The 12,409-nt window shown below is 43.9% G+C and overlaps 1 protein-coding gene across 6 annotated transcripts in view; it reads left to right on the plus strand.

Moving 5' to 3' along the window:
• The window catches only part of LOC119965268 (kelch-like protein 3), a 156,640-nt gene that overhangs the window by 41,385 nt on the left and 102,846 nt on the right, over positions 1 to 12,409 (plus strand). For 5 of the 6 annotated variants that reach the window (XM_038795785.1, XM_038795780.1, XM_038795781.1 and 2 more), the window contains one exon: positions 1,389 to 1,510. In XM_038795785.1, the coding sequence (XP_038651713.1) occupies positions 1,389 to 1,510 (122 nt within the window). Of the gene's footprint in view, positions 1 to 81; positions 200 to 1,388; positions 1,511 to 12,409 lie in introns of those variants that run through there. The other variant, XM_038795783.1, reaches the window with a different exon arrangement.

A 12,409-nucleotide genomic window follows, 5' to 3' on the forward strand; every position in this document is an offset into this window, starting at 1 on the left:
GCTACAGCGAGGTTTTGTTGTTCTAGCCAAGATCGGAAGTCCTAGCTGGAAGTGCCCAAAAAGATAGGCAGGCAATAATCTCCACAGTCAACGATAATGCGCTGAGAATCGGCACCGATTGGAAGATCTGGCTCCATGTCCCTTTCACCTGCTACTTCACTGGACTCTTGGAAATCCACCCCATCCGACTTTCTTCAAGGTGATACTATTTCAGGGCATGGGTGATGCAGATTGATGAGGCATTTAAAAAGACAAACACTAGAGCAGTGACTTGGGTTTTTTTCTGGAGGAATAGCATTGAGAAGTAGAGATGCTAAATTTGTATCACACTTTGATTAGACCACACTTGGAGTACTGAGTGCAGTTCTGGTTCCCATATTATTAAAAGGACATGGAGGTGCTGGTGGGGGTGTATAAGACACTTAGACGGATAATACCAGAAATGAGAGGCTGTTACCAGAAATGAGAGGTTATCAGGCAAGGATGATGGGCTGGATCATTCTTCTTCTTTCTGAGAATTTTTCTATTAGTGGTCTAAACTAATGAAGCATTTATAAGATAGTCAACAATCAGAAGATATGTTTTTTCACTGAAAATGATGAGAAAGGTAAGGAGTTTTAAACACCGAGAATGACTGAGGCAAGTACATAGAACAGTACAGCACAGCACAGGCCCTTCGGCCCTCAATGTTGTGCCGAGCAATGATCACCCTACTCAAACCCACGTATCCACCCTATACCCGTAACCCAACAACCCCCCCCCCCCCCCCTTAACCTTATTTTTAGGACACTACGGGCAATTTATCATGGCCAATCCACCTAACCCGCACATCTTTGGACTGTGGGAGGAAACCGGAGCACCCGGAGGAAACCCACGCGCACACGGGGAGGATGTGCAGACTCCGCACAGACAGTGACCCAGCCGGAAATCGAACCTGGGACCCTGGAGCTGTGAAGCATTTATGCTAACCACCATGCTACCGTGCTGCCCCATATTATTGTAGTATAGATCAGTTTAAGGGGTGGATAGGTGAACACACAAGTAAGAAGGGAATAGAGCATTATGCTTGTCAAACCAGATGAGGAAGGATGGGAGGAGGGTCAGGTGGAGCAGAAACACTGGAATGTGCAAGTTGAGCAAAATGGTCAGTTTCTGTGCGATGTATCCAATGCGATTATGTGTAAAATGGAAGACACAGTTGACGTGAAGATGGACTTGTGTATGTACCTGGGAAGTCTTGTTTGAATTAGTTGTTTTACTCATAATTCGGCACACATTTCACTGTAATCATTTGATCTTTTGAACATGACTTGCTCATGTATATTGTTTGCAACAGACTGCTTTGCCTCTGCAATTAAAGTAAGTTTGTTTTTTTCTTTGTTTTGCAGGAGACATGGCTGAAAGTAAAGCAAAGAAAGTTGAGATAAAAGATATAGATGGGCATACACTAAGCAAACTAATAGATTATATATACACTGCTGAAGTAGAAGTCACCGAAGAGAATGTGCAGGTAATGTACACCTAAGGGTTACCAGAAATAGTTCAAAGCAATCATTAAACATATGAACTTAAAATATTGATCTTGAGCACTGAATTCAAATGGGAGTCCAGTTGGGTGTATGGCTGTGGAATGTATGTATTTTAGAACCACCGTCCCTATTAATCTTGTAGAGACCTTGATTTGCGGACTCTTTCCTAATTATTTTACCTAATTTCCATTATGTCAGCGATAATGGATGAACACAAAGTTTGAAAATCAGTTTAATGCATTGTGTGAATAAGTACTGAAACAAAAATGACATGCACTGTCTGTCTGGCAAAAGAATTTGCGGGCAAAGCCTTCCAAATATCCCAGCATTTTCCAATTGCGATCCACTATGAATCTGCCAAATGAGGCTGAATTATCTTGCGTTGAGGAAAGGATGAAGCCTCCATTCAGTCGTTACGAAGCAGGTGACTTCAGAAACAATGAGAGCAGGGGCAGGATGCCCCGATGTCAGAGTTCCCTCTATTCCGCACTTTCTGTTGGTGGAGATTGGTAATCCTATTGAGAAAAGGGACATTTGCCTGACATAGGGCACTTGTGGACTTTGCCTAGAGGGTATATATAGGATTACCAATCCTCCTCGTTTTCCTGTATTCTCCAGGAACAAAAAAAAATAATAATCTTCCGGAACTGCTGCAAGTAAACCCAGGAGAAAAATCATCCGGAATTTTTTATTTTTTAAATATAAATTTAGAGTACCGAATTCTTTTTTTTTCCAATTAAGGGGCAATTTAGCGTGGCCAATCCGCATACCCTGAACATCTTTGGGTTGTGGGGGTGAGACCCACGCAAACATGGGGAGAATGTGGAAACTCTACATGGGCAGTGAGCGAGATCGAATCCGGGTTCTCAGCGCAGGGATTTTTTTCTAATTATATATTTTTTGCCTCCTTAACCAGCACCTCCACACCCCAGTTTTTTTTTTAATTTAGAGTACCCAATTCTTTTTTTCCAATTAAGGGACAATTTAGTGTGGCCAATCCACCTAACCTGCACATCTTTGGGTTGTGGGGGTGAAACCCACGGAAACATGGGGAGAATGTGCAAGCTCCACACGGATAGTGACCCAGAGCCGGGATCGAACCTGGGACCTCAGCACCGTGAGGCAGCAGTGCTAACCACTGCGTCACCATGCTGCCCACACCCCAGTTTTTGAACCATTTTTGTGCATTTGTTTCTGCATACAGTGCAGAAGGAGGCCATTCAGCCCATCGAGTCTGCACCAATCTACTTAAGCCCTCACTTCCACCATACCCCCATAACCCAATAACCCCTCCTAACCCTTTTTTGGTCACTAAGGGCAATTTATCATGGCCAATCCACCTAACCTGCATGTCTTTGGACTGTGGGAGGAAACCGGAGCACCCAGAGGAAACCCACGCAGACACGAGGAGAACGTGCAGACTCCGCACAGACAGTGACCCAGCCGGGAATCGAACCTGGGACCCTGGCGCTGTGAATCCACAGTGCTAATTACTTGTGCTACTGTGCTGCCCCAATGAAGAGCAATGAAGGGCTGTTCTATGTTGTGGTGTAGGGATGTAGTGTACTACGCAGATGGACGTGTCAGGAGAGCAATGATGGGGATATGGGGGTGGGATGAGCTTTAAACATTTGTTTATTTTGTAACTTTATATTCCCATTAATATCAATGGCATTAGTTATGACAAGTCATACCAGAGGTCGGGAGAGCGAATATGCAGGCTGTTTGAGTCCCTCAGTGGTGTTTGCGTGTATGACAACAGCAATTTGCATTTATCTAATTCTGCTGACATAGTACAACGTCCCAGGGCACTTCACAGGATTATAACCAGAAAGAATTTGACACCAAGCCACAAAAAGAGATATTGGAACAGGTGAGGTAGTTTTAGAGAGGAGAGGTTTGGGGAGGGAATTCCAGAGCATAAGGCCTGGGCAGCTGATGGCACCGCTGTCATTGGTGGGAAGTTAGAATTTTGGGATGCAAAAGAGGTGAGAATTGGAGAAATACAGAGATATATAAATTGGAAGAGGGTACAGGGATTGGGGTTGGAAGAAGACAGAGAGGGGTTTGACCACTCAAGAATTTCAAATCTAAAGCGTTGTCGGACAGGGAGCAACGTAGGTTAGCGAGCACAGGGGTGATGGTGAACTGGACTTGGTATGAATCAGAAAAATGGCAGTAGTATTTTTGGTTGAGCTGAAGTTTATAGAGTGTGAAAGATGGGACGCCAGTCAGGAGTGTTGTTCCTAAACCACAATGTGTCTTAACACGTATGCGGTGAACAAATGATTGCAAGTCTGTTACATTAAACAATCAATATTTACTCACATGCACAAAATGTTAAAGTTATGCAATCACACACATAGAACATAAGTTAAACTACAAAATAAGTTCATACAAGACCTTGACAACTTCAAAGTGACTGACAAGTACCGGACAGATATTGGTCTTTATCTGTGATCCCAAGTCTTGCAGTCCTTGATGGTCAGTCCTTGGTCTGGTCTGAAATTAACATGCAAGACCTATTGTCCTGGGATGGCCCGGAGATGGCCTTTTTCTGTGTATTTGCAAGAGTTTGGGCAGCAGCTTTAGTGTTTGTACTGAGCTGCAGCCTGCTTGTCCTCATTGTTGTCCACTTTTCCCAGCAACCTTTGCTAGACACCATTTTAGGTGGCCACTGGAGCATCTTGGAATAGTCAAATCTGGTAGTTAATAAAGGCCTGAGTGAGGGTTTCAGCTGCTCATTACCTTCATATTTGCTCATCGCAGCGATGAGAATGGAGAACTCAATTGGGATGAAAATCAATGTTATTTTATCAATTTTTGGGCATGATATAAAGGCAAAGGGGGATAAGTTATCAGTTATGACATTTTCAGTCATGATCTTCAGTGCTGATTTACCCCAGAATTGAGCTGGCTGTCAATCTGGAAGCTCACTACTTATAGGTGTAGAATACACCTACTTAAACTAGGCAGGTGCAAATCAGCTGATAATCCCCTTTGTTTGTTGGCTAGAAGGATCAATTAAGCAATTTTGGTCTAGTTTCTGTTGGGCATGGGAACATGGACCAAAATACAAAACAAATTACCAGTGTTTGTTTCTCCCGATCTTCTTGTGGCAGCCAAAAATCTGAAAATGTCTTAGTTCTCCTGAGTGGATATAAAGAACATGGAAGTTGAGTGATATTGTCCGTACTTTATTTTAAGGGAAACCTTTTTTGAAAAAAAGTTAAAGTATGAGTTAAAGTTAAAGCTGGTGGGGGGGGGGGAGGGAGGGGAGGGAGAGAGAGAGGGAGAGAGAGAGAGAGAGGGAGAGAGAGAGAGAGAGAGAGAGAGAGAGGATAGATGCGGGCAGGTTGTTTCAACAATGGGTGAAAGCAGAACTAGGGGTCATAGTCTCAAAATAAGGGGAAGTAGATTTAGGACTGAGTTTAGGAGGAACTTCTTCACCCAAAGGGTTGTGAATCTATTGAATTCCTTGCCCAGTGAAGCAGTTGAGGCTCCTTCATTAAATGTTTTTAAGGTAAAGATAGATAGTTTTTTGAAGAATAAAGGGATTAAGGGTTATGGTGTTCGGGCCGGAAAGTGGAGCTGAGTCCACAAAAGATCAGCCATGATCTCATTGAATGGCGGAGCAGGCTCGAGGGGCCAGATGGCCTACTGCTCCTAGTTCTTATGAGACTTCCATAAACGACTGTTGTTTCCAAACGTATAACTTTTTTTGTAGACTATGTGAATGAATTGGCTTGATTCCAATTGCTTATGAAATGTATTTTTCTTTTCCACTAGATTGTTCTGTAGGGCAGCACGGTGGCGCAGTGGTGAGCACTGCTGCCTCATGGCGCCGAGGTCCCAGGTTCGATCTCGGCTCTGGGTCACAGTCCGTGTAGAGTTTGCACATTCTCCCCGAGTCTGCGTGTGTTTCATCCCCACAGCCCAAAGATGTGCAGGGTAGGTGGATTGGCCACGTTAAATTGCCCCTTAATTGGAAAACAAATGATTGGATACTCTAAATTTATATTAAAAAAATAAATAAATTGTGCTGTAAACGTGTCCCATATACAATTTTGTAGAAAACATGTATGGGTTAACTATGTCAAATTGAGGTGGTGAACTGGTGACTTAAAGTAGCTTACATCATTGAACCCATAATTTTCAGGAGCCACACACAAACACTGAATGTGCAGTGGAGTCATAACATCTGGACACACAACTGCTCTGGCCCTTATCCTGCCCCCAGACCCAGGTGTGGATTAATTACAATTATGGGGGAAATTTCCTGCAGTACTGGGCTGCAAGGCAACTGTGACACTACTTTGAGGAGGGGGTGGCCATTCTGGCCAAAATTTCAACAGCAAAGAGTTAACTTGTTGGCTCCTCCTTTAGTTATCAGTAGGATTGTGCAACCCAATTAAGGTACTTGTATGGTAAGCATGTCTTTCATGCAGGCATAATTATTGCTAGCTATACACTTAATAATAATAATCACTTATTGTCACAAGTAGGCTTCAGTGAAGTTACTGTGCAAAAGCCCCTAGTCGCCACATTCCGGCGCCTGTTCGGGAAGGCCGGTACGGGAATTGAACCCGCGCTGCTGGTATTGTTCTGCATTACAAGCCCACTGTGCTAAACTAGTCCCTTCACTTGGTGAATTAGGCCAGTTGGATTTTCAAAAGAGCTCGACATCCAACTAGTCTTGTCTCTGACTATGACATTACTACAGAAAAGATACAGCTGAAGGACATGTTTGGTCTCCTATCAGAATTTCCAAATTTGTCCAGGATGGGGAGGAAACCCATATGGAAACTGGCTTTGCCCCAAATTCGTCTCACTGTCCAGACTGCACGTGAGTCTTTCCAAAAATTGGCCAAAATTTCTGGGCCATGGCATTTTTGTCACAGACTTTGATTAATTTATGTTGAACTATGTTATTGCCATAAAAATGTAGTTGGATAACTTGTACGTGACATAATTACATTGAAAATCACATGCAACATTTGTGCCAATTTTCCTTTTAGAAGGATTATCATAAATTCTTACTTTGCAAAAAATAATTGCTTACAGAAATATATTTGTTGTCAAGAGCAGCAAATTAAACTTCCTGCTGGGTTATGCTGCAGGAAATGAGCAAACAAGACAGGCTATAGATGAATGATGATGTAAATTATTGAAGAGGATGGGTAAGTACTAGCTGGTTTGAGATTTGCCCATATGCCACGCACACAGAAACTGTCAAGAGTCTGAAAGTATGTTTCAAAGCGGCAGGCTGTGAACAAATCCCAAGTTTGTTTTCCCCCTGTACAGCTGGACTCTTGACAAGACACTTCCTCTAATCTCTTTAAAGGAAATTAGTTTGCTGGGGGATATCCTGTGTTCCTGTGGTTACTATACCATCACCCAGGCATACCTTCACTTATATAACTCAAAATCATGTTAAGATTTTATTCTCACCTGTGTTATCTTCCAGGAATGAGTAGTGCCCTTCATGACTTTGTTAATGTCATCAGTCAGAAGAATTAACGATTGTGTTGCTGTTACTGACATGTATTGTGAATTAATTAAAACAGTTTTCCAACTGGGATGATGAATTTTGCAGGGAAAATAATAAAATTTGGTTTTAAAAAAAGATTTTACTAGTTTCCCTGATGGTCCGGTGAGTTCATCCTGGGACTTGCTAAACCAAACAGATCTGGACGGTTGCCGAGTTGAGTCTCTGTTGTGCGCTGAGTTAGCCGACCTTGCAGTCAATGTGGTAGTTAGGGTGCTTCAGCGAATCTGGGTTGGATGGCGCAGTAAATGATTTGCTTATTCATTGGGCTCTGCTAGAAACATGGATGTTGCTATTGGGTACGGACAAGATTGAGCTCAACTGTAATTCCCCTTGCACTCAAATAGCTTGCTGTCACTTATATCTAAGTACATACTAACATAAAGACCATCTGGATGAGGTACCAACGGGCATTATAGGAATTGTAACGGCAGCATGGAGGCCCTACTTTTAGGAGAAGTGGAAGATGTTACATTGGAATGAAGGAATACAGTTCTTTTAATTTTGCACTAAATTTGGCAAATTCACTCAGAGGGGCTACACTACTGGGACGGAGCAAGAGTGATCTTTACTTTTCATCAATCCATGCTTTACCTAGCTGATATTGTTGGTTGATCCTAGGTGCCTGAAACAGAATAAATTACATTAACTGAAAAATAACTAAGACAAAACTTGTCAAGTTCCTGCCCAGGCCCGCCTTGTACTATAATGGAAGGCTGCAAAAGAGCATGCAACACTCAAGAGAATGCCTCGAATTACTGCCTGGGGCAACTATAACATGCCTGGGATAAGCCAAACACCATTATTGCCATTATTGGTGCTGGTGATGATTAATTTGTTCAAACAGACCAAGTATTTTTGTACTAAGTTATCAGGAATTGCTTGTTGGACTATTAGCTGGGTGCTTTATTTTCACAGTGGTGGTCCATATGCAAGTGATGCAGTTTTTCTAAAGAGGGTTTTCAGAAACATAGAAAATAGAAGCGGGAGGAGGCAATTCAGCCCTTCGAGCCTGCTCTGCCACTCATTATGATCATGGCTGATCATCAAGTTCAATACCCTGATGAAAATGAAATGAAATGAAAATCGCTTATTGTCACAAGTAGGCTTCAAATGAAGTTGCTGTGAAATGCCTCTAGTCGCCACATTCCTGCGCCTGTTCGGGGAGGCTGGTACGGGAATTGAACCGTGCTGCTGGCCTGCCTTGGTCTGCTTTAAAAGCCAGCTCTTTAGCCCTGTGCTAAAGATTCCGCCTCCCCCCCTCAATATCCCTTGATCCCTTTAGCCCCAAGAGCTAAATCTAACTCCTTGAAATTTTCACCTTCGTGGCTAATTGATATATCCATTAATTTGATTCAGTTGATTTGACTGCATTAGCATTTTTACTGACACAGTGCTGTTGACTGCTACGGCCAATATTGCCTCCTTTAATTATACACAATGCACTTAGATTGATTTTATCCTGCATGCATGCACAAAATCCAGGTTTTCCATTGTGTTTAAAAGCATGAATGGGGGCCTTTGCTGTTCATCTGCTGTATGAAAAATGGTCTCTAAAAAGACAAGAGATTCTTGAACTAGATGACCACATTTCCAGTGGTCACGTCTGTCCAGTTTAGTCATGAAACAGATGCCAATTTGCCAACCCTTTTCTCCTGAAGTAAAAATTGTGGCGATCACCTTGGCATTATTGTATTTTTCCTGATGAGTGCAAGGCAAAAATCTTTGGCAACAAGTCCCTCTTTTCAGCAATATTCAATTTTGATACTATCAAACAGCTGTGTTTGAAAATTTATTCATGGAATGTAAGCATCGCTGGCGAGGGCAGCATTCCTAATTGTCTTTGTAAAGGTGGTAATGAGCCAACTTGAGTTACATGAAGAGGTTACAGAAGCAGGGACTGTTCTTTATGACAGAGAAGGTTAGGGACAGATTTAGTGGAGATGTTAAAAGTCATGAAGGGTTTTGATATCTTACTCCCACAGTGCTATTATGTAAAACGTAAAGTCACCATCGGCCCAGATGACCACAGGCTGCTTTCCTCTTTGAGGGGGAGAGCTGACTGGTGGTGATTTAGCCTGAGGATCACCACACCTCAGGCGAGGGCAAGGTTGAGAAGGTGGGCCTTCGTGAATAACCTCAGCTAGTATGGGAATTGAACCCGCGCTGCTGACCTTGCTCGGCATCACGAACCAGTTGTCTAGCCAAGTGAGCTAAACCAGCCCTTCTTATGTAGGGAGTGTGACTCAGGATTGGCAGTATATTTCCCAAGCCAGAGTGTTGCGTGAACTGGAGGGGAGCCTTGCCAGCAAATCAAAATCAAAATCCCACGTACTTGCTATCCTTGCTCTTCGAGGTGATACAGGTTGAAGATTTGGGAGATGCTGTTGAACATGCCATGGCAAGCAGCAGTTGTGTATTTTGTTGATAGTGCATTGGTAGTGGAGGGAGTGAATGTTTAAGGTGGTGAATGGATTGCCAATCCAAGCAAGCTGCTTTGTCCTGAGTGGTGTTGAGTTTCTCGAGTGTCGTTGGAGCTGCAAAAAGGAAGTTGTTTGTGATTGTTGGAGGCCAATCACCACAGCCTCAGGACATCATTCAGGATGGCTTAGACCGAACCAACTTCAGCTGCTTCTTCAATGACCTTCCCTCGATCATAAGGTCAGAAGTGAGGATGTTTGCCGACGGTTTGCTGATGGGGCAGCACGGTAGCATGGGGCAGCACGGTAGCATGGTGGTTAGCATAAATGCTTCACAGCTCCAGGGTCCCAGGTTCGGTTCCCGGCTGGGTCACTGTCTGTGTGGAGTCTGCACGTCCTCCCCGTGTGTGCGTGGGTTTCCTCCGGGTGCTCCGGTTTCCTCCCACAGTCCAAAGATGTGCGGGTTAGGTGGATTGGCCATGCTAAATTGCCCGTAGTGTCCTAAAAAGTAAGGTTGGGGGGGGGGGTTGTTGGGTTACGGGTATAGGGTGGATACGTGGGTTTGAGTAGGGTGATCATTGCTCGGCACAACATCGAGGGCCAAAGGGCCTGTTCTGTGCTGTACTGTTCTATGTTCTATGTTCTATGGTTGCACAATGTTGAGTACCATTTGCGACTCCTCAGATACGGAAGAGGTTCATGTGTAAGTGCAGGAAATCTGGACTTGGGCTAATAAGTAGCAAGTAACATTTGCACCCCACAAGTGCCAGGCAATGACCATCTCCAACAAAAGTGAATGCAACCACCTCCCTTTGACATTCAATGGCATTATCATTGCTGAAACGCCCACCATCAACACTCTGGACAGGTTACCATTGACCAGAACTAAACTTGACCAGCCACACAAATTATGTGACTGCAAGAGCAGGTTAGAGTTTGAGAATTCTATGGCTATTAGCTCACAACTTGACTCCCCAAAGCCTGTCCACGACCTACACGGCACAAGTTAGGAGTGTGATGGTATACCCTCCACTTGCCTGAATATGAGCAGCTCCAACAATACTCAAGAAGCTGAATATGATCCAGGACAAAGCATGCCACCCAGCTTAAATATTTGCACCCTTCATCATTGATGCACGGTGGCAACAATGCAAACCATCTAGCCAAGGCTCCCTCAACAGCACTTTTCAAAGCTGTGATCGTTACTACCTGGAAGGTCAAGGGCAGTGGGTGCATGAGAATATCACCTCCTGTAAGTTCCCCTCCAAGCTACACGCCATCCTAACCTGGAACTACAATGCCATTTCCTCACAGTCGCTGGTTCAAAATCCTGGAACTCCCTTACTAACAGTGCTATTGGTGTGACAACACCAGATGGACTGAGCGGTTCCAAAATGTAGCTCACCACCACCTTCTCGAGGGCTGTTAGGGATGAGCAGCAAATGCTGACCTTGCCAGTGACATTTACACCCAATGAAAGAATAAAAAAAGTTGTTTGTACTATCTAATCTGCATAAACCAAGGTCAAAGATTCCCCTTTTGAAGTTGTCTTATCTACATGAATATTTCAAATGCACACAAGGACGAGTAAGCTTCCTTCCGATAACAGCAAAATAAGTTATCCTGGATTTGTTTATCTTGTTAAAATATTTTTTGCAAATTGAGGTTCTTATGACAGTCCAGGGGCGGGCCGGAGAATCGCCGCGAATCGCGCCGGCTGTGGAGCATTGGCGCCATTGGCGCTGGCGTGGTTGGCACGGCACCGGTTGTGGGCCGCTCTACACGGCTGGCCTGCCGATTCTCGGGCCGGGTTGGGCTGAGCGGCTGTCGTGGAAACGCCGAGTACTGCCGGCGCCGTCCACACCTGCTGTCAGCTGGCGGGAACTCAGCGTTGAAGGGTCGGGTGGTGGCCTGTGTGGGGAGTGGGGAGGGGGGGGGGCCTCCGATGTGGCCTGGCCCACCAATCGGCGGGCTGGCTTCCCTGTCTCCCGGCCTCCTTTCTTCTGCGCCGGCCCCTGTACTCCTGTGCCATGTTGGGTCTGGGCCTGTAGGGGCCAGAATTGCTGATCCTGGGGCCGTGTTGACGCCATCGAGAAATGCGATGGCGTTTCCGACGGCGTCGACACTTAGCCTCAGGATCAGAGAATCCCACCCCAGATCTTTGCTTTATTGCCATCTGTCGTTTCAATAGGAATCATGACAGCGCCTTGCCAGTGAAGCTTGCATTTATTGTCTTGCATCACATCAGTATTTCCCTTGATAATATTATGTTGGAAAAACTAAGCAAACGACAATAATGGAAATAATTATAAAAAAATGTCTAGTGTAAGCAGGTTTTACTGGCAACTGGCTGTAAATACCAGTTTTGAATGGCAGGTTACTAACGTTGCATGTGGGGAAGTATAGTGCTTCAGGCATCTTGCATTTTTAGGGTTGATAGCATGGATGCATGCTATCGTGAGCTCAGAGAATTGGCTTAACTTGTTTAATATTTTGAAGCACGAATGAAGACTTAACTATTTCAGGTTACTGAAGGTAAAGATTCTTGAAACATTACTTTGAAAAAAAAACGTGCAGAGGTTCAGGAGTTGAAATCTGAAAGAACCTATGAAATATTTAGTTGTTTTTTTTTTAATCCAAAATTTTCCGATTTAGTTTTCGAGAGTCAAAGGCGAAATCCCATTGACAAAGCAAGGGCTTTAATTCATTGTTTTCTCTCCCTTTTGTCATACAGCAGAAGCGTTTTGATAAAAATGTGCAAAGGAAATTGTATGAGTTAAATTGGCCCATTTCTTGCATGTTATCCTCACAATGCAATATGTCTAACTATATGGATGAGATTGTGTTGCAGAGAGGTCAGAATGATGTTTAGAATGTTTTTTTAATGAACATTGCTCAAATGATAACATTCT

The sequence above is a fragment of the Scyliorhinus canicula genome, chromosome 4 (assembly GCF_902713615.1).
Source record: "Scyliorhinus canicula chromosome 4, sScyCan1.1, whole genome shotgun sequence".
Lineage (NCBI taxonomy): Eukaryota > Metazoa > Chordata > Chondrichthyes > Carcharhiniformes > Scyliorhinidae > Scyliorhinus > Scyliorhinus canicula.